This window comes from Saimiri boliviensis, chromosome 12 (assembly GCF_048565385.1).
Source record: "Saimiri boliviensis isolate mSaiBol1 chromosome 12, mSaiBol1.pri, whole genome shotgun sequence".
Taxonomy (NCBI): domain Eukaryota; kingdom Metazoa; phylum Chordata; class Mammalia; order Primates; family Cebidae; genus Saimiri; species Saimiri boliviensis.
In genome coordinates, this window is record NC_133460.1 from 2,797,808 (window position 1) to 2,823,876 (window position 26,069).

Sequence of the window (26,069 nt, forward strand, 5' to 3'; positions counted from 1 at the left end):
AAGTTTGCTAAAATCACAGCAACAGAGGACCGTTTAGGGAAATTTCAGACCAAACTTTCTGAGTCAAAAATCTGAAGAATTGTGTTTTTCTTTACCTTTCTGTTTGCAACTGAAGCCCAGGCTGGTCCATTGGTCTTTGCCCTGGGAGGATAAAATTGGTGTAACAAAGCGCACAGTGGGAACTTTGTGCTGTAATTCCTGCTGCCGCTGCTACAAGAATCTCTAGAGGCAAGATTGGGAGGTAGTAAGTTATCAAGGAGTCTGGTTGAGGATTTGTGGTGACAGCAGTTTGCAGAAGCTCGTTGCAGTGTTGTTTACAATTAAAAGAAGCATGTAATAATGAAATGGTGCACTGTTAATGTTAATGGCATCCAGGCAGATTGGAGTCTCTGTGCATGAAGCACTAATTTGGCAGGGAATGAGAGTGTTCTTCCTAATCCCTAAGTATACTTGGAAGTTGCAAAAAATAGTACATAGCATCCATTGTACTGTTAACTGTTTTCTTGGACAAAGATCTCCATCACTCAGTCTCATTTTCCTTGTAGGAGAAAAATCTGGCCAGCAGTATCTGTGAAAGCTGGATTCTAAGTCCACTTCTCTTTTTCATTGGCTCTCCTCTCTTGACCTTTTGTTTTTTAATAAAAGTTTTCTTTTATTTTTCCATCCCTTAAAGAATAATGAGCTTGTAAAAAAATTTTTTTTTACAAAGTTTGTATAAGTAATGAGCTCGTAAAAAGTTTTTCTTTTTCTTTTTCCATCCCTTCAAGAGTAAAGAGCTTGTAAAAAGTTTTCAATTATTCTTTTAGTATGCAGAGTTTTCGGAAAGCGAGGTGAAATTTTAATACACCTGAAGTGTCATCTAAACTTCCTGATTAGCAGATTTTCTGTCTGTTTTAAGAAATGTGCCTTGAGTCTGAGGCTGAAATTGAGTGTATGATGCACCAGCTGTGAACTAACTACTGTGTGTCAGGGCAGTAACAGACATGGGGGCACAGAGATCGATGCACAGTGTCCTCTGTGGGGCTGGCCAGCAGGTGGACCAAGTGCCATGCTGAGTCTCACCATTGTTTGGTTATTTTTAATATTTAAGGAATATTTGAGAATTTAATGTATAGGGCGAAAGTACAAAAAAAGCGCTTATAGTCTATTGATTATATGTACATGAAATCAAACCCTATAAAGAGCTGAATTATATAAAATAGATGAGTTGGAAGAGAGGCATAACCTTGTATCTTTCAGCTTTTTAGGTCCTGCAGTGATTTTCCGTTTGGTTGCTTCTGTGCAGTTCTGTATACGTGGGCTCCATAAAGTGAACAAGCTAATAGTCTCATTTTGTTGAGGTCTGCATTTTGTGTTATGGTAACCCGCAGCAGTGGTATTTTTAAAACCAGAGGCAGGGTCACTGTGCTTAGTGTCTTGACAAATCTTGGATGTTAAAATCTTCTATTGTCACTCTGTAAAACAGCCTCAGCGAACCTCCGTTTCCTCACCTAAAACATAGGAATTTACATCTGTCCCTTGTCTGCCTTGCAGAACTAAATTGCTGATTATGAATTGTGTGATCCTAAAAACATGGCAAAACTCATTCCACCACACCATTCTAGATATTTTTATCTTGAAAAAGTTTCTTGCCTTTTAGTAGACTTTTATCCCTCAAAGAGATTAGGGTAATGCCACTTGAAGAGGCTCGAATAAATAATTCTCTTGGATAAGATGCTTACCATCACACATGCTTTTGATAATACTACCCTCCCAGGAGGACTGATGGACATGTTTCCTTAAGACCAAACTCAGTCACAAACTTCAAGCAAATTCTATGCCCTGGGAAGTGGCTGATGCTGAGAACTCAGTTGTTAGTGAACTTTGGAGTCTAAAGGGTTGTTGGATTTCATGGTGGCTACCTTCAGGGGCCTGAAGATGAAGGATGGGAGGATGTTCTTGTGTGCTCTTTACTTAAGCCTATGGAGTCTCGTTTTGTGCCTTAGGAGCCCGGGAGTCAGGGATGTCAGAGTAGCACCTAATTCTAAGCCAGGAACACCCTTCCAGGTACTGCCTTTAGAACGTGGCCAAGGGTCTCCCTCTAGTCAGTGAGCTGTGTGTAGTCTTTAATGAGATAGGTTCAGAAAGTGAAAGGAAGTGTTTAGAAGTTTGTATAGCATGTTGACCTTGCTGTGGCAATTTCATTGTGTTTTATAAAAGTATTGGTCAGTAACAGATTGGTGTGGGTGTGGGAGGACTGTGCCTTCACATGAGTTGTTTGAGAAGCAGTGAGCTGCTGCACGGTTTGTCAAAGGTGATTGACTGATGGCCACGTTGTGCAAATGAGTAGTCACTGTCATCAGTGAAAGATTGAATTTTAAACGGAGACCTTGAGTTGGACCTCTGCTAAGAGGCACTGTGTTGACAGAAACTTCAGTTTCTTAAATCAGCCGTTGGATCTTGTTATCACTGAACAATTGATGCTACTCATGTAGGAAAAAAAATTCCAGTTTCTTTTTTAAAAAAATTACTCCCCCTAGGGTGTCCAGGCTAGTATTTTTGCAAACACTGTGAACTACTGAAGTTAACATTTATTTTTAGGCTAATGTCATAGCCATCATTTTGTCTCTAAGCAGTGCTGAGCTTCCAGGGGTATGGCTGTTTCCCTGGCCCCGAAGTCCTGCCTGTGTGTCTATGCCCTTTATTTCTCCTCTCTGAAGTCGGGCCAAGTCCCATACCATGGTCTTTTCCCCCAAGAAGTCCTGTCCTTGAACAGATACAAGCCACGTTGCTCCTTCTCGCCAAAGTTTCTCCACTCATTTGGTGCCCAGGGTCCTTGGGAATTCAGCTTTAGTAGAGTAGACATTGTTCTCACATGGAACTCAGTCTGACAGGGAAGTCAAGTGTATGTTAGCACTCTTGAGTTTTGGACCATAAGGAAGAATTCTTTCATTCAGAAACTGTATGTCATCTCAGTGTTAGGCTTTTAATAAACTGGAAGCAATTTTTCCAAACTGTTTTAGCAGTTAAATAAAGATGTGTAGAACAGTTTATTCCATGTCAATTGATGCTAATGCTTTTGGTCAGTGCCTGGGCTCTGTGACTGATGATGTGGTTTTTTTGCAGACACCAGTTGGCGCTCCGAGGCAACCTTTCAGTTCACTGTGGAGCGCTTCAGCAGACTGAGTGAGTCGGTCCTTAGCCCTCCGTGTTTTGTGCGAAATCTGCCATGGAAGATTATGGTGATGCCACGCTTTTATCCAGACAGACCACACCAAAAAAGCGTAGGATTCTTTCTCCAGTGCAATGCTGAATCTGATTCCACGTAAGACAGTTTAAATGATGCAACTACAAATCCCCACATAGTTGTATTACATTAGAGGAAGCCAAATTTGATCAGCCTAGAGCAATTTTATCTTAAATTATTTGTTGCCTCTTCGTAGTCTCATTTTAAATTAAGTACATCTATCTGTTTAAAACCCACTGGTGTATATATAATACCCAAGCTAGAAAAGTATATTTTTGTCTATTACGTAAAAAACTAAAAATAGTTTGTTAGAATCTAGCAGCCCATGGAATCAGGGCCTGCCTGGATTAGCTGACCATTGAGCCACCAGGCTTAATTCTTACCGTGCCAGTAACTGCCTGAGCGGAAAATGGCAGCTGTCAGAGCCAGACATCCTTTCTATTGTATGATAGCTCTTTGTACAGGTTGTTCAGAAAGTACAAGTAAAACATTCTTTGAAGGATTTATATAGTATGGGATTCTGACTTGAGGAACATTTAAAAATTCATATAATGTCTGAAAATTGAGAAATCTTGATGGTCCTTCTATTTAGATGAATTAGAAGATTAATTCACCTTTTATCAAAAATCCAGTGGATTCTGGGAGTGCAGACCACTTTGTCAACCTGTCTGCATCAGAGCCAGGGAAAGCTGCTGACTTGGACTGTACATGTCCTGGTGTCCCTGCCACCACATAGAGGCGCTTCGGAACCCTCAGTAACATGTTTCCCAGAGTGAACTGGCCTTCACTGTTCTGTCAGTTCTCCCAGGGAATAAAATTTACTTTCTTTTTTTTTTTTTCTTCTTTTTTCTTTTTGAGATGGAGTCTCGCTCTGTCACCCAGGCTGGAGTTCAGTGGTGCTGTCTTGGCTCACTGTAGCCTCCACCTCCCGGCTTCAAGCGATTCTTCTGCCTCAGACTCCTGAGTAGCTGGGACTACAGGTGTGCGCCACCACACCCAGTTAATTTTGTATGTCTAGTAGAGATGGGGTTTCACCATATTGGTCAGGCTTGTCTCCCAACTTCTAAGCTCAGGTGATCTGCCTGCCTCAGCCTCCCGAAGAGCTGGGATTACAGGCGTGAGCCACTGCGCCCTGCCATACTTTGATTTTTTAAATGTTTAAGAAAGAAGTGCCAAGGTAATTTTATAATGGAGCCAGGGCTTGTGGATGGTTAGTTTTCCTCTTTTCTTGACATTATGATGTAATCTGATAAGTATTTGGGCTAGGTTTGTTTTAGTCCAATGGACAGTTTTAGCCTGAACAGCATTTTGGAAAAAGTGAATGGTCCATGCTCAGTGTCAGTGTTCCGATCAAGCAGGAAATGCTGCAGGAACAGCACTGTCCTACCTTGTCCTGAAGAGTCAAACCACTTCAGGGTTTAGTTGCGGTGTTCATTTATAAGGCCTTACTTTAATTGCAAACCTTAACTTTCTTTGACGTAAGTGCGTATGGTTTTTGAACCTGGATTTAGAGACCCTTTTGTGATCCATTCCACGCATGAACAGTAGTTCTCTTGTGGTTGCAATTTTGTGCCTCATCAGTGAATTCTTCAATGCCAGGGCAGGACAGCAAGCTGTAAGGCTACAGAGCTCCCTGGCTGGTTTTGGGGCTGGTCCTTCCCCAGAGTGTACAAGAGGGCATCCTAGGAGAGCTTGAGAGGCACGGCACCGATGGGCTACAGGGACAGGAGCGATGCTGAGAGGTGATTCCTTTATCAGCAGTAGAACCAGAGGTTTACAGTTTACATCCACCTGTCTATTCTTTTTGGTTCTTTTTTTTTTTTCTTTTGAGACGGAGTGTTGCTCTTGTTGCCCAGCCTGGAGTGCAATGGCGCGATCTTGGCTCACGCCAACCTCCACCTCACGGGTTCAAGCGATTATCCTGCCTCCGCCTCCTGAGTAGCTAGGATTATGTGCATGTGCCATCATGCCTGGCTATTTTTGTATTTTTAGTAGAGGCAGGGTTTCTCCATGTTGGTCAGGCTGGTCTTGAACTCCCGACCTCATGTGATCCACCTACCTAGTCTTCCCAAAGTGCTGGGATTACAGGCTTGAGCCACCACTCCCTGCTGTTTGTTTTCTAATAACGATTATTGCACCGAAAAGCTGTAGTATTGTACAGAATCCACAACTGTTATTGAAAGCTCAGAAAATTCTGTATAGATAGAATTAAAATTTGTTTCAACTTCTGAGGAATTAAAAAATAAAACCATGAGTGAAATCACTACAGACTACACGGGGAACCCCAAATACCTTTTTCTCTATTAAAGGTAAAAATGCCTCTGTCCTACCTTTAACCCCAACCTGAAAGGAGAGAGCAATGAAAACATAAATGGGAATTTTGATGTACTATGTTTACTGTCTTTAAAAATGTGTAACGTCTGGTAAATATGTCAACTAAGGCTTAGATTATTGTTTTTTTAAACAGGTCGTGGTCTTGTCATGCACAAGCAGTGTTGAAGATAATAAATTACAGAGATGATGAAAAATCGTTCAGTCGTCGTATTAGTCATTTGTTCTTCCATAAAGAAAATGATTGGGGATTTTCCAATTTTATGGCTTGGAGTGTAAGTAACGGTGGATTTAGTCCGAACAGTCAGTGCATTACTGCTTGTTGTTCCCTTAAAACTTTTTGATTCTTTAAGTTCTTTATTGATTTTAGAGTCAGATGTTTGATTTGTAAATTGGACAGGTGTCTTTGAAAATGTGTTTTCTCCATTTTCGTAGCTTAGGTTTTTTATTTTTTTTTTTTTTGAGACGGAGTTTCGCTCTTGTTACCCAGGCTGGAGTGCAATGGCGCGATCTCGGCTCACCGCAACCTCTGCCTCCTGGGTTCAGGCAATTCTCCTGCCTCAGCCTCCTGAGTAGCTGGGATTACAGGCACGCGCCACCATGCCCAGCTAATTTTTTTGTGTTTTTCGAACAGACGGGGTTTCGCCATGTTGACCAGGATGGTCTCGATCTCTCGACCTCGTGATCCACCCACCTCGGCCTCCCAAAGTGCTGGGATTACAAGCTTGAGCCACCGCGCCTGGCCTCCTAGCTTAGGTTTGTTTTTTTTTTTTTTTTTTTTTTGAGACGGAGTTTCGCTCTTGTTACCCAGGCTGGAGTGCAATGGCGCGATCTCGGCTCACCGCAACCTCCGCCTCCTGGGTTCAGGCAATTCCCCTGCCTCAGCCTCCGGAGTAGCTGGGATTACAGGCACGCGCCACCATGCCCAACTAATTTTTTGCACCTTTAGTAGAGACGGGGTTTCACCATGTTGACCAGGATGGTCTCGATCTCTTGACCTCGTGATCCACCCGCCTCGGCCTCCCAAAGTGCTGGGATTACAGGCTTGAGCCACCGCGCCCGGCCCTAGCTTAGGTTTTTAACTGCTTTCTGGACTCACATTTTACCTTTTAGTCAGACATTCAAAGGCAGTTCCCAATGGGCTAAATTTCCTTTAAAAGACATCATGCTGTTTGCGGTCCTTTCATGATTCAGGCATAGTTCTGAGTGGTTTCATGTAACTCCAGTAACTTTATTCCGTTTACTTTGGCTCCTTTTTGCATAGGTGGTAGCCAGTGAAACAACCTTAGGAATGTTACTTCTTGTTACACTAAGTCACTTAGCATTGCATTTTCGGTTTCCTTAACGCTCTCCTCTCTCTGCTTAGAAGAGCACAGATTTCTCCTGTCCCTACTGTGGCACTGAGCCCCTGGGTGCCTCTGGGGTGCCTCTGATGTGTCAAGCATTTACTGTATTTGTTGTGAGACCACTGTTAAAAGCAAATTGAAACAGTTTAAAATTAGCAATAAAGTTGGGGTGTAATTTTAAAATATTTTCATCTACATTAAGTACAGGGCACCAGTGTAATTTGTCTCTTGGGAATAAAGAGTCTGTTCTTATTCAAGCTGGATATTCTTATTTATGTTTTATAGGAAGTGACTGATCCTGAGAAAGGATTTATAGACGATGACAAAGTAACCTTTGAAGTCTTTGTACAGGCGGATGCTCCCCATGGAGTTGCGTAAGTTTTTCTTCAATTGGGTGCTGTTAAAAATGTCTTTTGTGCTGGTGAAAGAAGCTTTATCATGCATGTAACACAGGTGCACATGTTTAATCAGTAACCATCCTCTCTGCGCTTGTCCTGTGGCACACAAGAGTCACACCTGCTTGACACTCATTTAACAGATTGAGCAGTTCCTGTATGTTAGACCCTTGGAGCATAATTGTGTAATTATGGTCAACTAGATAGCTGTGGACAGGGAGGAAGTCCTGTCCGAATGTGAGGACGAGTAGGAGGGGAAGAGGTGAGCGTCACCGACAACTAACGTGAGCAAAGAGTAAAGAGGCATGACCAGACTGTTAGGTGTACTTGAGCATTTCCAAGGCCAGGAACTAACCCCTGGAGTGGCAGGACACTGGTGAATGACACTCCACAGTAGGTGTCTCCTCCAGCACTGGTCATGCTTGGTGGCTGTCATGTGTTTGTGTCGTGGTGTTCTGTACAGAGGGAGATGGGCGTGGAGGTGGGTGGATTGCTGTGCTTTCAGGCACCGTTCTGTATGCTTCCTTTTACTATTTGGGGTGGGGGTAGGAAGGTATGAGACATGACAATCTACCTTTCCCCTAGACGACCACCAAAACCACAGTGGAAAAAAAAGTACTGGGAGTTTAGAAGTCTGAGGCAAAACTTGCCAAATACACACTTCTGTTTCTTTGTGTGTGTGTGTGTGTGTGTGTGTGTCTGTGTCTGTGTCTGTGTCTGTGTACACAGAAAAGATGAGTTTCAGCTTTTTCCATGTTGTGCTGACCTCACAAGTGAAAAATATAATTATGTAACCAGACTCTGTTGTGAGGCATGTTGGGTATGAACATGTGGGACTCCATAAGTGTCTGTTCTTGCTGGGCTTGATCAGTGACAGCACTGCCACTGTCAGCAGGCAGGTGCTTCAAGGACTGTGTGAATGTGGGGGTTGCATTTGCACCAGTTCACACAGTGGAGCAAACAGAAGGGAGTCGATGGCCATTGAAGGAAGCTGTGTGATGAGCGCTCCTGGCCTCGGTTTCCTTAACGCTGACCTCAAGTCAGATTGCTCCCCACACACACTGCAGGAGCAGTGGGGTATCTGTGCAAGGTCCCCTCAACCTTGAACTGATCTTTCAGGTGGGATTCAAAGAAGCACACAGGCTATGTCGGCTTAAAGAATCAGGGAGCGACTTGTTACATGAACAGCTTGCTACAGACGTTATTTTTCACAAATCAGCTACGAAAGGTAAATGGATAGTGTTCCTCTGGTTAGTGTTCCTCTCCTGCAGCCTTCCGCCTCCCCTTTACTCTCAGGTATATCAGAGACAGCAAAGTCCTCTTGGCAAATATGCCAGTCTCCCTCCCCCAGCCCCGTTTCCTTAGATGACTGCTAGTTCATCCTTAGTTTTCATTCCCCAGTGCTGGGCCACCTCCTTTGTAACCTGCCTCAGTGATTCAAAGTTACCACAGCTGACCTTTTTCTTTGAGACAGAGTCTTGCTCTGCCACCCAGGCTGGAGTGCTCCATTGTCAGAGGCTTACTGCAACCTCTGACTCCCGGGTTCAGGGCATTCTCTGGCCTCTGCCTCCCGAGTAGGTGGAATTGCAGGTACCTGCCACCATGCCTGGCTAATTTTTGTATGTTAGTAGAGACGGGCTTTCACCACATTGTCCAGGCTCGTCTCAAACTCCTGACCCTAAGCTATCCACCTGCCTCAGCTTCTCAAGGTGCTGGGATTATAGATGTGAGCCACCATGCCCAGCCATGACCTAATTTTACAGATGTATAATTGTGCTAGAAATCACCTTATAAAGGTATTTAGAAAAACAAAATCATAAAGTCCATTAACAGCAACATTTGTGAAATTTTATTTTAAAATTTATTTGAAAAGTTAAGGCAACATTATTGAAAATTTTAATAAAAAGAATAGACATAAATTAAATCTAACAGATTAGTCAGTTAATTCTGAGAATTACATGTGATTATTATGAAGGGGTACAGGAGACAGGCACTCCTGGTTTTGGGGTGGGCAGGGGTGCTGGCTGGCTTGTCAGCCTTCAGAACATGTTTGCACAGCCACCAAGACATGTTGTCGTGATATATCCCGGGGACAGCTCAGTGTGCGTAATTTTAGTAACATTTAATGGTAAGTTAAGAAATGGTGCTCCAATAAATAGGAAATAAAAGTAGTTCTCTGGGGGGTGATTCTGTTTTTTGTTTCCTTCTCTATTATCTTTATCTTTTTATTAAGAACACATGGGTGAGGCTGGGTGCTGTGGCTTATGCCTGTAATCCCAGCACTTTGGGAGGCTAAAGGTGGGCAGATCACCTAAGGTCAGGACTTTGACACCAGCCTGTCCAACATGGCCAAATATGGTCTCTACTGAAAATTCAAAATTAGCCTGGTGTGGTGGCACACGCCTGTAATCCCAGCTGCTTGGTAGGCTGAGGCACGAAAATAGTTTGAACCCGGGAGGTGGAGGTTGCAGTGAGCCGAGATCGTGCTACTGCACTCCAGCCTGGGCAACAGAGAGAAACTTGGTCTCAAAAAAGAAAGAACACATGGATGGTGATTTTTAAAATTTATTTTTGTGTTCTTGTGTTTTCCCATATCCTTAAAGACTTTCATGATTTTGTAAATGTTCTCACCGATTAAGCTCTAGCAACAACCTTAGCCATTGTGTTATTAGAAATGATTTTTTTAAACATCAACATCAAGATTAAGTTCTGTTTTTTAAGTTCCCCTGCATCTTCTCAGAGTAAATTCTTATTTCTGAATTAATTCTTTCAGGCTGTGTACATGATGCCAACCGAGGGGGATGATTCGTCTAAAAGCGTCCCTTTAGCGTTACAAAGAGTGTTCTATGAATTACAGCACAGTGATAAACCTGTAGGAACAAAAAAGCTAACAAAGTCATTTGGGTATGTATTAGATACCTGCTTTTGCCCTTCTAACACACCTCCCCCCGTTCTTTTTTTAAGGAGAAGTGAGTAGAGAATAGAAAAGTTAGTAGATCGTACTATAGGCACTTAATTTAGGGAGGCTTGAATATATAATGGTGTCAGTGCTTTTATCATTGTATTTTGTTTTATCTCTTTGGAAGTAGACACTTTGTTTTAGAATTTTGCTTGAGCAAGAATTCAAGGCTTAAGGTTTTTACTTTTCAACACAAGAACCTATATTGCTTTCAGATTTGTTACATTTTCTTGGAAATGCCACATCCCCTAGCAGGAAATCTGTCTTTGAAATATAACTCCCAAAAATAATCTTCACAGAAAAGGAATTTGAGAATAATGGCTGATATGTAGTTTAGTTTTTCAGTCTAAGTTACTTTTAATTTGCTCATTTGAAAGTTGAACATTTAAGTGGAGATGTCTGTTTTATTTTTGAAAGGTGGGAAACTTTAGATAGCTTCATGCAACACGATGTTCAGGAGCTTTGTCGAGTGGTAAGTTTCAAGCAATACTTTATTTCTTACAATGAATATATGGAAGCACTGTCAGAGTTTTCACTGAATAAAACCTCAGACCTAATTCAGAAAATGCCCATCTTTGTTTAGCATCAGACTTAGGCTAGAAAAAGGCAGCACCTCTGTAGTTTAATATTAAAGACTGCTAAGAATTACTTGGATAGGGATTTGAAGGTGAATTGAGAAAGCTTGAATTTTAATACCAGCAGGGAGTAGGCTTTTAATTTTTTAAATTGGTGTATATACATGAGTTATTAATCCAAGAACCAAAAGTCTGGCTTTATTGGCTGTCCCATTGGTCCTGAGTCACTGTAGAGTGGTGACTTCTGTTCTTACTCCAGTGTCCAGATCCCTCCTGTGCAGCGAGGTTCTCATCGAGCGGATCTTAGTATGTGGTGATTACTCTCCCTGTGGCGTCACTAGTCAGTAGCAAATTCTCCTCCTTGCAGTTACGACAAAAGACATAAAAACACACATACAACATGACATGGCAATTCAAGGTGATTGGCTGGGCAAGGTGTGTTTTCTTTTTTGCAGCACTAGCTGGATTGAATCCAGTTCATTAAATATCCATGGACAAACCAGTCAATCGTGTTGACAGGCTCAACCTCATTAATCTCTTGGTGTGGACCATTACGAGTTAAGTTTAGTGAACAATTTTACATGCTTTTCCACAGAGGTAAAATGAATATAAAAATGCTTCTAAAGGCACTACAGATTACTAATTTATTCCGAAGGCTGTATAAAAGGTTAACCTCAACTGTTGCATGTAGAGATGTTTGTAAAAATCCAACCAAGAAAGAAGATTTTGTATATGTTTTTGATAATTGCATGCCAGAGGTCATAATATTTTTATAGTCTACAACTTCTTTGAACATTTATATTTCTAGTCAGTTATAAAATTGCTGTATATTACTTAAGCATAATAAAAAAGGTTTTTTAAAGGGCCAAACATTTCTTTTCCAGTTGCTTGATAATGTGGAAAATAAGATGAAAGGCACCTGTGTAGAGGGCACCATACCCAAATTATTCCGTGGCAAAATGGTGGTATGTGGCAACCAGTTCTAAAAGACGATTTTAAAAGAAAGTTTTAGTATGTGGATTTTTTGAATGTTACTACTTAAAACCACTTTTACTTTCCTTATTTGCAGTCCTATATCCAATGTAAAGAAGTAGACTATCGGTCTGATAGAAGAGAAGATTATTATGATATCCAGCTAAGTATCAAAGGAAAGAAAAATAGTAAGTGTTGTATGTATCTAATGGCATGAGCTTTTGATGATTTCTATTGTGGTTTAATGTTTCAGTGACACAATTAAGTGATGTTTAATAGTCTAGACACAGAGAATGGCTTAGGTCAGGCGTCCCCAAACTGCGGCCCTGTGAGGCCATTTATCTAGCCCCCCGCTGCACTTCAGGAAGGGGCACCTCTTTCATTGGTGGTCAGTGAGAGGAGCACAGTATGTGGCGGCCCTCCAATGGTCTGAGGGACAGTGAACCGGCAAAAAGTAAAAAGTTTGGGGATGCCTGGCTTAGATCTTAAGCAAACAGCGCACTGGGTAAACACAGGCTTGTCACCTTACACCCAGCTCTAGTGTTGCCGAGCACCCCAACAGCCCTTCACAGCCACTACCTCCCTCTCCTCACAGGAAACCAGCACGTGGGCTTCTAACTTCCTAGGTTAACTTTGCATGTTTTAAGTATCTATTTAAATAGAACCTTGTAGTAGGATGTATTTGTATATTTTGCTGCTGTTTTTTAGACAGAGTCTTGTTTTGCTGTACAGGCTGGGGTGCAGTGGCGCCATCTCGGCTCACTGCAGTGTCTGCCTCCTGGGTTCAAGTGATTCTCCTGCCTTAGCAGGAGAATCTCCCAAGCAGCTGAGATTACAGGCACCTGCCAGCGTGTCCGGCTGATTTTTGTATTTTCAGTAGTGATAGGGTTTCACCATGTTGACCAGGCTGGTCTTGGGCTCCTGGCCTCAAATAGTCCATCCACCTCAGCCTCCCAAAATTCTGGGATTACAGGTATGAGCCACTGAGTTTAGTCCCCCTACATACAGTACTTTTAAGGTTTTCTCCTCTCTGGTTTTCAGCTGTTTGATCCCGACTGTCTGAGGTCACCCCCAGCCTCCAGATGTCCCAGTCTCCTTTCTCTGGGTTTTGTGCTGCAGTTTCTGTTGCTCTGTCTTGACCTTCACTAATTGCCTGCGGCGTCTAGTTTGCTGTGAATTCCATCCATGGTGTTGTTTCATTTTGAAACTTTTATTTATTTATTTATTTATTTATTTATTTATTTATTTATTTATTGAGACGGAGTTTCGCTCTTGTTACCCAGGCTGGAGTGCAATGGCGCGATCTCGGCTCACCGCAACCTCTGCCTCCCGGGTTCAGGCAATTCTCCTGCCTCAGCCTCCTGAGTAGCTGGGATTACAGACACGGGCCACCATGCCGAGCTGATTTTTTTTTGTATTTTTAGTAGAGACGGGGTTTCACCATGTTGACCAGGATGGTCTCGATCTCTTGACCTCGTGATCCACCCACCTCGGCCTCCCAAAGTGCTGGGATTACAGGCTTGAGCCACTGCGCCCGGCTTTTTTCTTTTTTAAAGGTTTGACTTGGATTTTTCTAAATAAACATCTTTATCTCTCCTTTTTTCTGTGTATTTATCAATTAATTATAATTATTTGGAGACAAGGTCTTGCTGCGTTAAGCCAGGCTAGTCTCGGAGCTGCCACGCTCAAGTTACCTGCCCGCCTCGGCCTCCCAAAGTGCTGGGACCATGTCCTGCCCTATGCCTCTTGCTTTCTTCAACTTAGGGAATATAGTTGATAATGCTCTTGTCTGCCAATTCTGTCATCTGTGAGATTTCTGGGTCTGTTTCTATTGAAAGATTGTTCTCTTCATCATGGGTAGGGGTTCCAGCTTCTTTTCCTTTCTTTTTCTTCTTCTTCTTCTTTTTTTTTTTTTTTTTTTTTTTTTTGGGAAATGTAGTCTTGCTCTGTCTCCCAGGTTGGAGTGCAGTGGCATAATCTTGCCTCTTTGTCTTCTGGGTTCAAGCAGTTCTCCTACCTCAGCCTCCCGAGTAGCTGGGATTACAGGTGCCCACCACTACACCCAGCTAATTTGCATTTTTTGTAGAGACGGGGTTTCATCATGTTGGTCAGGCTGGTCTCAAACTCCTGACTTCAGGCGATCTGGCCACCTTGGCCTCCCAAAGTGCTTGATTACAGGTGTGAGCCCCTGCACCTATCCGCATGCTTGGTGATCGCTTTGTTGAAAAGAAGGCATGGTGGTTTGTATCGTTCTGGGTGTTATCAGTAGGATATTTCTAACCTTTGCTCTCGTGCACACGTAAGTGACTTGGAAATCATTTGCTTCTTTTGAGGCTTTTTTTTAAGCCTTGCTGAATGGGAGAACAGGTTTTACTGGAGTGATAACCTGTCCCCACATCCTTCGAGTTGTTAGTTGAATCTCCCAGGCTTTCAGAGGTTTTTCCACCGTGACTGGTGGGAACATAGACTTCCCAGTCTGTCATGAGCTCTGAAGGTTGTTCCCCGCAATCATGATCCTCTTGCTGGTTCTTTGCTTTGCCCCAGGTAATTTCCTCGAGTTCACTGATCAGTTCTCACTGACAGTGTAAGGAGAAACTGCGCTTCTTAAGACGTACACTTGTTTGGGCAGCATTCTGCTTTAGGCTACTGTGCCCACAGGTTCTGGCTCCCTTGAGCTCCTCTGATTCTCACTTCTGTGCTCTGTCTGGGTTTGCCTTCCCTGGACTGCAGCCTGTAAACTCTCAGCAGAGCTGAGCCCATCGCGGAGCTCTCCTTTGTCTCTTTTGGGATCCCTGTCCTGCACCACGTGCTGTCCGGAGCATGACCACAGCGGTTTTCAGTGTTGAGCAGTTGCGTTTTTCCTTCACGAGTGGACCAGGAGGAGCTCTCTGTACACTCTGGATGCACGTTCCATGTTGGATTGAGAGCTTGTCCCTAAGCCTGTGGCTTGTCCTTGGACTCTTAATATTACCATTCTTTATTTTAGGGAATTGCAGTGTGTCAGTGTTTGCTTTTTGTATCCGATGAAAATCTGTTACCTGATACTGTTTTGCCTTTTCCATTTATCTACAATCCACCTGGAATAAGCAGAGGGTGGGGTGGGGAGATGTCAGGGCTGACTTCCACCCCACCCCATGTTGATCTCTGAGGAAGTCGAGGTTTTCCATGTCATTCTGCCACATCAGCCAGCCATTCACATTTGTGCATCTTCGGTTTTGAGACCAAGGGGTTGTCCACACTGCCCATTCCAAGCTGCCTTCATAATTATAGCTTTACAGTATGTACTTTGGTGAAATAACAGTTGTTAAAACCTTAACTCATACCTCCATGTTGTTACTTTCATGTCCTTAAGGAAGATACTAACAGCCTTTGACCAATGAGCGGAGATGCTAACGGCACATTTACTTAAAGTTTTGGGTACAGGGGGAGAGTTACTGTTCTTTTTTTTTTTTTGAGACGGAGTTTCGCTCTTGTTACCCAGGCTGGAGTGCAATGGCGCGATCTCGGCTCACCGCAACCTCCGCCTCCTGGGTTCAGGCAATTCTCCTGCCTCGGCCTCCTGAGTAGCTGGGATTATAGGCACGTGCCACCATGCCCAGCTGATTTTTTGTATTTTTAGTAGAGACGGGGTTTCACCATGTTGACCAGGTTGGTCTCGATCTCTCGACCTCGTGATCCACCCGCCTCAGCCTCCCGAAGTGCTGGGATGACAGGCTGAGGCGCCGCGCCCGGCTGGGTTACTGTTCTTAATCAGCGTTGTTGTTTATGTTCTCTGCTATCCCTAAATACCCCAGTTTAAATGACTTACACCTGGTTTGGCTGTATTATAATTGAAGCTTTAGCAATGGACTTTTCTCTCTCTCTTTAAAGTATTTGAATCATTTGTGGATTATGTGGCAGTAGAACAGCTTGATGGGGACAATAAGTACGACGCTGGGGAACATGGCTTACAGGTAAGTTGGGTGTTTTGTGCTAATGTCCTGTTGTAGCTTTCTTCTTTATTTTGAATTATTTTAATTGCTAAATAAAAATTTGTGCCTTTCCATGTGTTTCTTGTGTTTCGAATATAAACGGATTTTGTTTCTTGGATAGTTGAATGGGGAGGGAGAGGAGGATGTTAGGAAACGGGAGTGCAGCTGGTTTATCCCATAGAAGCAGGCCGGAGGGTCTCATGGGGTTTTAGGAAGTCTTCTCTTTACCCTGTTCGGTTCCTCACCTTACTGGTGTCACTGCTCCAGTTTTCCCTCAGTTTCTCCTGGTTACAAGTGGCATTTTTTAGTGAGTTGGACTGTGTTTAGGTTGTTTTGTCTTATTTTAAAATGCATTTTTAATGAATTTAGTTTTCTGAGGATCACGATTTTAGAATGAGGAATGTGTTCTCTAGGGTTTTGGCCCCCAGGACCCTGGGCATCTGACAGAGCAGTGAGCATGGTGGGTGACCCACTGGCTAGCCCCCGCTTGGATAGAGGGCAGGAGACTGTCCCTGGCTGCTGATCTGTTGGCTCTGCAGTGTCCTCATGGATCCAGTGATCCAGCGTCTGTTTTGTAATCTCATAAGGTTGACTCATTGACTCAACTAATTTATAATTAAAAATTTAAGCTGACCTGTGCTTACAAAGCCTGGAATTCATAGTTTGTGGTGCCCATGTACCCGTTTTGCAGTCAGCTCCAAATGTGCTCCTCTGCTAGGTCAGTCCGGTTGGACTGAGGAGCTGAGGTGTAGATCAGAACTTTCTAATGAGAACTTTGGCAACTTGGTTTGCTTAAAAAATACTCTGGCCGGGCGCGATGGCTCAAGCCTGTAATCCCAGCACTTTGGGAGGCCGAGGCGGGTGGATCACAAGGTCAAGAGATCGAGACCATCCTGGTCAACATGGTGAAACCCCATCTCTATTAAAAATAGAAAAAATTAGCTGGGCATGGTGGGGCGTGCCTGTAATCCCAGCTACTCAGGAGGCTGAGGCAGGAGAATTGCCTGAACCCAGGAGGCGGAGGTTGCGGTGAGCCGAGATCGCGCCATTGCACTCCAGCCTGGGTAACAAGAGCAAGACTCCATCTCAAAAAAAAAAAAAAGAAAAATACTCTGGTCTACTCACAAGAATTATTCTTCTCTATTCTGGATGTTTTAGGGTCTGGTTGAGCAGTTTGTATTTGAGTCAAAGCCTCAGTGGACAGTGGTAGGGACAGCATTCTTTTAATATTTCAAGTTGTGTTAAAAACAGACCCTTTTCCACTGTGGAGTGGGCTCCTGAGGTCTGTTTTTGTCTTTCCTGAGATAACTCTGTCTTATAAACGTGGTCATGTACACCACAGAGCCTTAGCCTATGGGTGTGCCTTGTCATGGCCCGCTTCCTCCAGGTCTCTTGATGGCCACTGGGCGGGAGGGTTTCCAGCCAGAAGGAAGGTCTGCATTGGAAATTGAGATGTGAGTTGGTGTAGTGAGGCACCCTGACTGCCTGGCCATGGTGGAGATTTTAGTGAGAAACAAAGAGCGGGTCAAGATGGAGCAGAGACAGAGTTGCACCAGAGCTGTAGAGTCCTGGGTCCCCAGAGAAAGCTTGTTGAGAATTTGGGGTGTCCTGTCCCACAGAGGTGGCAGTAGGCTGGGGAAGGGGCTTGCTGACACTGGATTAGAACGTTGTCTTAGAAGTAGGATTGAACCATAGCAGTAAGGGCGTGCTCTGTGACATATGGTTTCTTAGGCAGACATCAGAGAGCTCAAGGAAAGGAAGCTGTTAGCTTATAATCCTCCCAACCCATCACTTTGTTCCTTGCTACTTGTTCTGTTCGGGTGTTTCATGCGCATACCTAATCTTGTGTAATTGTAAGCAGAATTTTCTGCGTTTCCATTTAACAATTTTTCTGTGGATCTCCATAATTTGCATTGTTTAATGACTATATAATAATACAGCAGCAAACGAGTGTCTAAATTTCCTTAACCACTTCTTCCCCTGTTGCTGGGCATCAAGTTAGAATATAATTCAAGATAAAAGAATCTCTCACAGACATGCTGATGGAGCATTTCAAGTAACAGAGAGACCCATCAGTAGACCTAAAGAAAACATTTCAAAGATGCCCTAAATGGATACCTAAACTTCCCTTCCTGTGTCCCCCAGAATCCCCAGACATGTTCCAATATTGATGAACTGCTTTTGCTTTCATTGATTGCTTCAAGGAGTAAGTAGAAAGAAGCTAACTGAATTTGCATTTATTTTTCAATGTGTTCAGGAAGCAGAGAAAGGTGTGAAATTCCTAACATTGCCACCAGTGTTACATCTACAACTGATGAGATTTATGTATGACCCTCAGACGGACCAAAATATCAAGATCAATGATAGGTAAACTATAGTGGGATGTAAAGTTAAGATTTCATCATCATGCTGATCTAGGGGGTTAGTCTCAGTGCTTTCCTCAGTCTTTATAGTTTCAGTCCCACATCTGATTTATTTAGATTTCCCTTCTACCTCTGTGTCCCAAGAGAAGCTGTGTTAAAGGAATGTTTTTATGTAAAGTTTCAGAGGCCACCTCTGCCGAGTCAATTTTCCCTCAGGGATGCTTTGCCCAGTCCCAGCCCTGCTCTCTCCTGTGGCTGATTTAAGTCCACAAGGATGGGGCTGTTCTGCTTCACAGATCTTGCATTCACAGGATTTCTAATTTAATTTTGACCGGATTGTAAATGTTATTTCAGAGGAGCCTTTTTTTTTTTTTTTTTTTTGAGACTGAGTCTTGCTCTGTTGTCCAGGCTCAGGCTGGAGGGCAGTGGCACAATCTCGGCTCCCTGCAGCTTGGGGCCTCCCAGGTTCAAGCCATTCTCCTGTCTCAGTCTCCGGAGTAGCTGGGACTACAGGTGTGCGCTGCAATGCCCAGCTAATTTTTTCGTATTTTTAGTAGAGATGGGGTTTCACCATGTTGGCCAGGACGGTCTCGATCTCCTGACCTTGTGATCCACCCGCCTTGGCCTCCCAAAGTGCTGGGATGACAGGCGTGAGCCACCATGCCCGGCCCAGAGGAGACTTTTAGTATATTTGTTTAAATAGGATTTTTCAGTATTTCATTATCTCTCTGTTAGTGTCAAATATACTAGAGTTTTCAAGAATGCTAAAGCAGGTGTTTGTATGCCAGTTATAAGTAGTTTTTGTTGTTGTTGTTTTGTTTGTTTTACTATGTTTTTGAGACGGAGTCTTGCTCTGTCGCCCAAGCTGCAGTGCGGTGGGATGATCATGGCTCACTGCAGCCTTAAACTCATGGACTCGGGGGATTCTCCTGCCTCAGCCTTCCAGATAGCTGGGATTATAAGCGTGCACCAGTACACCTGGCTAGTTTTTGTATTTTTAGTAGTGACAGGCTGGTCTCAAGTGATGTGCTGGCTTCAGCCTCCCAAAGTGCTATGATTACAGGCACGAACCACCCCACTCAGCCACAATTAGTTTTTAAGATGGTCAAAATACCAGATGCAGGAGTGACAACAATGCGAGCTGCCTTATCTGATTTAAAATACAGTATTTTTGTCCTGATTAGTTTGAGCACCAGCTTTGTATGGAATAGAGGTTGGTCATTGAGCCTTCAGGTTTGAGGGAGATTGTAATCAAATCATGTTACTTGCCACCAGCCGAGATTTTGCTCACCCAATCACAGTCTTTACTGTGGTATATGCCAGACACTGTCTCAGCTAGAATTAAGAATTGGCAGTCTTCAGACCAATTCCAGCCTGTTGGTGTTTCTTTGGGTCCTCACTTTGTTTTTGTTTTTATTGGAGCCAGTGGCAACCCTTTTTTAAATTGTGAGATTTCATATAAGTGTTCAGATTTTGGCATCGTTTAGGAATCAGAAGATTTGGCAACTTGAGGCCACCATTCCTGAAGGCTGCAGGGACTGTGAGCATGCTGTGCTTGGGACCAGCCCCTGCCATCTAACTGGCCTTCCTGCCTCTGTTGATTTTGCAACCCTGATGGTGAAATTTGGTCAAGTAAATCAAATTTTATACAGCCAATTAAAACTAAGTTAATTTCAGGACATCTGTAGAATATTAATAGTAAGTCAGTATTCAGCATGGGAAATACTTTTGATTTTGATTTTGATTTTTCATGTATCTCAGTTTGCAGATAACCTTTAGTAGTCTTAAATTCTCAACCTTCAGAGTCATTTTTTGATATGTTTGGAATTCCCCTCACCCTTAAGTATTCATTGTTTGTATTTAATACATTGCCTAGGAATAATTATTTCTGTCAAGTAGGGATTATGTCATGTAGTTATAGGCCTTCCCAAGGCAATTCATGCTTATCCCATTAAAGATGAGCTGATATATTAAATGGCCTTACTTTCTGTAAAGTGGTATTTTATGTGTAAATTAATGCTGAATTTAAAAAAAAAAATGTTTTCCAATAGGTTTGAATTCCCAGAGCAGTTACCACTTGATGAATTTTTGCAAAAAACAGATCCCAAGGACCCTGCAAATTATATTCTTCATGCAGTCCTGGTTCATAGTGGAGATAATCATGGTGGACATTATGTGGTTTACCTGAACCCCAAAGGGGATGGCAAAGTAAGTGCTGGGACCCAGGGCTGAATGTGAGCTCATTAGAAAGTTACTACTGAATCTCTGCTTCAGCCTGTTCTGGTTCCTACTGGGGACCTTGTCAGGGACCCCTGATGGATCTGTGTATTCTCTGGCTGCTAAGTGCTGTTTTCCTGTCCATTTAATTGCTCAGGTTTGAAGGTAAATGCTAATCGGCATTTGTGCTGCTTTTTGTTAGTAACCAATGTTGGGCCCTACAGAATCCACTACATCTCATATGAGACATGTGTATTTTGCTTCTGAATGCTCGTGGGGCGATTATTCAGGACACCGGCGGAGTCTAGGAGGCCAGCTGATTGCCTGTCCCTCTGCATGCCGCCTGGTCTTCCCTTGTTTCCTTTTGCGGCGATCCCTCATGCAGGCTTCACCACCACCCTTGGGAGTATAGAGGGCGCCATATCATTTGGCAGATGAGGGTCTCTGAATCTACCTTCAAGACCATAGGGTCAGCAGCCAGCTCCTGCCAAGGGAATTTGACAGAGGGACCCTGCATCATGAGAGAACAGTGAAGAGTGCCTGTAACAGCAGCATTTGTCGCTATTTAATACGGCCCCGTCCACAACACAGATGGGAAGATAACTGTTAGGGACATACCATGTAAACTTCACTTTGGCCCTTACTTGATTCCGTAAATGCCATGGGATAGGACAAAACAACCCATTTAATTTTATAACTAAAACATAAAATTTGAACTCTCTGGTGTGCTCAGTATGGCCTTTTTGATTCTATAAAGAGTTGGTAATGTCAGTAGATTGAATCTAAGTGGAAAATGGACTACTTGAGTAAATTACAGAATTTGCTATTGGGTGAATAGTAGTAGTGCCCACAGAATGTTGAATGGGCAAGAGGAAGGTCCTACTGAATTTTATGAGCCGGTGCTTGAGGCTCTGCCTCCCTAGCACACCATCAGGTTGTGTGCATGTGTATGTATACACAAGTATATTTTTTCAGCTAGAGGCATACCTAGAAGTTCACATGTTTTAGAGCATCACTGCCTTTTGGTGCTGGGTGCTTCTGCTAATGTGTGTTGCTTTCCTTGCAGTGGTGTAAATTTGATGACGACGTGGTGTCAAGGTGTACTAAAGAGGAAGCAATTGAGCACAATTATGGCGGTCATGATGACGACCTGTCTGTCCGACACTGCACTAATGCTTACATGTTAGTCTATATCAGGGAATCAAAACTGAGTGAGTAGCGTTCACCTTTGTTCTGTTTTTACTGTGGTGACTTTGGACAATTGTACCAGGAATCCCCAGCATCCTTTTCTGTCCAAACACATTTTCGGCTAGTTCCACTGTATTCACAGCAATCCAGAAACAAGCGGGATTGGGTTTGCACGTTTTGATGCAGACTCATGGTACCAAGTAATTTCACTTTAATAGATGATTTTATTAATGACCTGGAATCAAGAGCTTCTAAGGAGGAGAGAGTCTATCTGTAGAGATCAAAGAGGGTGCCTTTGTCCTGCAGGTGAAGTTTTACAGGCGGTCACCGACCATGATATTCCTCAGCAGTTGGTGGAGCGATTGCAAGAAGAGAAAAGGATCGAGGCTCAGAAGCGGAAGGAGCGGCAGGAAGCCCATCTCTATATGCAAGTGCAGGTCAGTCCCTGCCCCTCTGAGACCCTTGGGTCGCCGCACAGCAGGGCAACTGCCCAGAGAGAAGCTGCTCCACTTGTCGCCTGAGATTGATCTCAGTGCCAGAGTAGTTCCTGATAAACCAACTGGGACTATTGTGCCCCGAGCTGCTCTGGGCAGCTGCCTGAGTATTTGTAACACCGGGCCCTGTTGGTGGCAAGCAGGGCCTGTTCAGGAGTAAAGCCCTGGGGGGCCGAAGTCAGGCCATCAGAGTTGTGATCAAGTGTGCATGTTAGGCTGTGTGTTGCTTCAAAAAGTACTGATGGGGTTGGAGAATAGGAGGGGGTCATCTCGCATTTGGCTGTCTAGCTAGGTCTAGTTTATAGGTGAGTTATTGCAGTGAAACACAGCCTCCTTTTTTCCTTCTTTGGTCTTCCTCCTCCCTCCTCCCTCCTCCCTCCTCCCTCCTGAGATAGAGTTTCATAGTTTCGCTCTTGTTGCCCAGGTTGGAGTGCAATGGCCTAATCTCGGCCCAGTGCAACCTCCACCTCCTGGGTTCGAGCTATTATCCTGCCTCAGCCTCCCGAGTCGCTGGGATTACAGGCATGCACCACCACACCCGGGCATTTTTGTGTTTTTAGTAGAGATGAGGTTTCTTCATGTTGGTCAGGCTGGTCTCCAACTCCTGACGTCAGGTGATCTGCCCACCTTTGTCTCCTAAAGTGCTAGGATTACCGGCATGAGCCACCATGCCTGGCCCACAGCTTTTTTCTTTTCTTTTCTTTTCTTTCTTTTTCTTTTTTTTTTTTTTAAACAAATACCTGATTTAGGTTTTGCTCATTTTACGCTATTTTTCTTCATTGGTTTTCTGAAGAAATTTCTTTGGAACAATTAATGGGTTTTTAGATTTTAGTATTTAAGTTTGTTGTGTGTGGACTCATTTTTTGTCAGCTGTAAAGTCTTCTCTGTTTCATACATATTTTCAGATAGTCGCAGAGGACCAGTTTTGTGGCCACCAAGGAAATGACATGTACGATGAAGAAAAAGTGAAATACACTGTATTCAAAGTATTGAAGAACTCCTCGCTTGCCGAGTTTGTTCAGAACCTCTCTCAGACCATGGTGCGTGCCAGTCCTGTTGACATTCCTCACCCTGGCTTCCAAGGTCCACCTTATTTCTCTGTCACTAGAAAAGACAAGCTTCCTTTAGGGGGGTAGGTGCTGTGTCCACCCACTGGCTAACAGTGAGAAGTGTGACCCAGCAGCATTTCCTGCCTGAGAAAGGAGTGCAAGAAAACCACTGAGCTGACTCCAGCACAGGATTTCACAGACTCGTTTCCACCTCTTCCTCATCTCCCACCTTACTTCCCGCACCCCTGCCTCCTCTGTATTTTTGCAAAATGGACACTTGATCCTGAAGCATAGGTCACAGTTTGTCCAAATCAACCGGGAAAGAATTAGAATTCTTTTTGTTACATTCAGTCTTTACATTGACCAAATGTGTGTGGGGGATGGTGGGAGGTGTGCAATGCAGAAGACTAAAATATGAGCTTGTTTTTATTTTAATCTATTCTTAATTTTTTTTTTTTTTCCCCAGGGATTTCCACAAGATCAAATTCGATTATGGCCCATGCAAGCAAGGAGTAATGGAACAAAACGACCAGCAATGTTAGATAACGAAGCCGACGGCAATAAAACAGTAAATATTGTTAATAGGGTATCTGGTTTGGAACCGTGCAGAAGGCGTTAGTCCTCTGCAGTTAGTGCAACTTGTTTCCCTTTTGGTCTACTTAACTAGAATTGGACGTTTTCTTCAGTACTTGACTGTAGTTTTTCACTCTGTCACCTAAGTCATTAGACTCTTCTAAAATCAGCGTCTCTTTTGGAAATAGATGATTGAGCTCAGTGATAATGAAAACCCTTGGACAATATTCCTGGAAACAGTCGATCCCGAGCTGGCTGCTAGTGGAGCGACCTTACCCAAGTTTGATAAAGATCGTAAGTGCCCACGAGACGCCTGCCTGCACTTAGAGCAGTAGCGTTGGATCCTGGATTGTTGTTCTAAACACAGGGTTAAGCCTTCTTCCCTTGCAGAAAGATCTGTTGATCTGTTCCACAGATGCTCACTAGACTTCCCGATGAAGTCAAATAAGAGTGACTTGGCTGCGAGTTTCCTTTGAGGCCTGGAGACAGTAGCAGCCTCGTGGGGCCGTCCCGTTCTGTCTTCGGTCTCAGCCACTGTGCTGTGCTAATCGCATTGGTCAGATCGTAAAGAGCAGGGTTGCAAAACTGTTGTCTGTCGGGGGCCAAATAGGCAGTATCTCAGGCGTTTCAGGCCATTTGGTCTGTACCAAGGTGGCCACAAAGAATATGTAAACGAATGGGCTGTCTGTCTTCCATTACTGCTTTATCAACAAACAGGTGGGTCAGATTTGCTGACCCTTGCTATAAAATGACAGATGTTTATTGCTGTGAGTGGTTACTTCTGGCAAAGGCACAAGACCATGAGCAGTCTTCCCGTGGCAACACTATTCCAGCCAGTCAGTGCCACGTCTCAGAACTAGGAATTCTAAGTTTGCTGCACTCGATACCATCTTGACTGCCTAAATGTAGTGGGTTTCCATGGGTTTGATGTTTGGAAACTCACTCTGTGGTTATAGCCTCAGCTTTGTGAATAAGCCTCATCTGATACAACTTTTTAGGTACCTTAAGCTGTCATTTCATTTGTCACTAGGCTACTCAGCTTACTGGTTTTCTTTTCTTTCTTTTTTTTTTTTTTTTTTTAAAGCATTGTACTGAGTGTTTGGGTCTTGTTTGTTAATCTTGTAGATGATGTAATGTTATTTTTGAAGATGTATGATCCCAAAACGAGGAGTTTGAATTACTGTGGGCATATCTACACACCAATATCCTGTAAAATACGTAAGTCCTTCATGCACTTAGCTCCTGAGTTGATTTTGCTTTGTACATTACAGCTATATATTTGAAATATCTTCTTTCTCCTAGGTGACTTGCTCCCAGTTATGTGTGACAGAGCAGGATTTATTCAAGATACTAGCCTTATCCTCTATGAGGTTTGGATGGTTTATTTTTCCATAATCAGTTATTCCTATTTGTTTCTGGAGGGTTTGGCTTGTTTTTACCTCAAATTTGTTAACTGCGTTAGGTCTGCCGGCTAACTCAGGGCCTCAGATGATCTTGAGAATGACATTTTTAGATTTGTAATTTTTTACCTGTTTTATAAAATCAGTGATTATTACATATTTGTGGATTTATTTAGCTTTTGCCATTAACATTTTAACTTACAACGTGAAGAGACTTGGGTGTAAAGAAAATACTTAAGAACATGGAAGACTATCTGGCCATATTAAATGTTAGACAGACTTTGCAATGTAACCATTTTATATCTTCCACTATAGGAAGTTAAACCGAATTTAACAGAGAGAATTCAGGATTATGACGTTTCTCTTGATAAAGCCCTTGATGAACTAATGGATGGTGACATCATAGTATTTCAGAAGTAGGTACTTTGTGAAGGATTGTATTGCTTTGTACTAATTTCAGGATTTTTTTTTTTTTTTTAAGTTGTAGAACCAAGAATCACTTGTACCTAGATCCTGAACCATGTTTTGTTCTGTTTTGTTATGTTTTGAATGTAACTCTGTTGACAGGCTTTCTCTGGGTTTTGGAGTTAGGTGTGGTGAACATGATCATCTCATAAAGCTCTTCTCAATTCCTTAAAATGTCTGAAGTGCACGTCGCAGCTGTTAGCAGGGTGGGACCAGATGCTTTCCCTCCCCTAAAATCTATGAAATTGAAACTCCTTAGAATGTACCTACTTGGGTAATTAATTTCAATCTGCCTTCATGTAAACCAGCCAGTCTTTGGTCTTAAACACTCAGTATCTGAAAGAGGCTTGATGGCACGTGAAAACCCTAATTGACTGGCTGACAGTCAGAGACTAGGCTCCACCACCTGGCTGGCCTGTGGACAAGACACTGCGTACAAATCTGCTCCTAATAGAGGAGGCGAAGGTGGTGTTACCTCAGGGAGTTTTGTTTTGTACTGGGATGAGAGTGTCAATCCGCCAGGTTGTGCCTGGCTCAGTGGATCC

At 43.2% G+C, this 26,069-nt stretch overlaps 1 protein-coding gene across 3 annotated transcripts in view; it reads left to right on the forward strand.

Annotated features, from left to right (window-relative positions):
• Positions 1–26,069, forward strand: part of USP7 (ubiquitin specific peptidase 7) — a 76,165-nt gene that overhangs the window by 43,002 nt on the left and 7,094 nt on the right. For all 3 annotated transcript variants that reach the window (XM_039478060.2, XM_074381626.1, XM_010339196.3), the window contains 19 exons: positions 3,106–3,304; positions 5,694–5,832; positions 7,189–7,277; positions 8,418–8,526; positions 10,072–10,202; positions 10,675–10,729; positions 11,717–11,797; positions 11,902–11,992; positions 15,675–15,757; positions 18,033–18,142; positions 20,190–20,346; positions 21,422–21,566; positions 21,850–21,980; positions 22,943–23,077; positions 23,553–23,654; positions 23,848–23,953; positions 24,785–24,877; positions 24,962–25,029; positions 25,375–25,475. In XM_039478060.2, the coding sequence (XP_039333994.1) occupies positions 3,106–3,304; positions 5,694–5,832; positions 7,189–7,277; positions 8,418–8,526; positions 10,072–10,202; positions 10,675–10,729; positions 11,717–11,797; positions 11,902–11,992; positions 15,675–15,757; positions 18,033–18,142; positions 20,190–20,346; positions 21,422–21,566; positions 21,850–21,980; positions 22,943–23,077; positions 23,553–23,654; positions 23,848–23,953; positions 24,785–24,877; positions 24,962–25,029; positions 25,375–25,475 (2,125 nt within the window). The remainder of the gene's footprint in view (positions 1–3,105; positions 3,305–5,693; positions 5,833–7,188; positions 7,278–8,417; positions 8,527–10,071; positions 10,203–10,674; positions 10,730–11,716; positions 11,798–11,901; positions 11,993–15,674; positions 15,758–18,032; positions 18,143–20,189; positions 20,347–21,421; positions 21,567–21,849; positions 21,981–22,942; positions 23,078–23,552; positions 23,655–23,847; positions 23,954–24,784; positions 24,878–24,961; positions 25,030–25,374; positions 25,476–26,069) is intronic.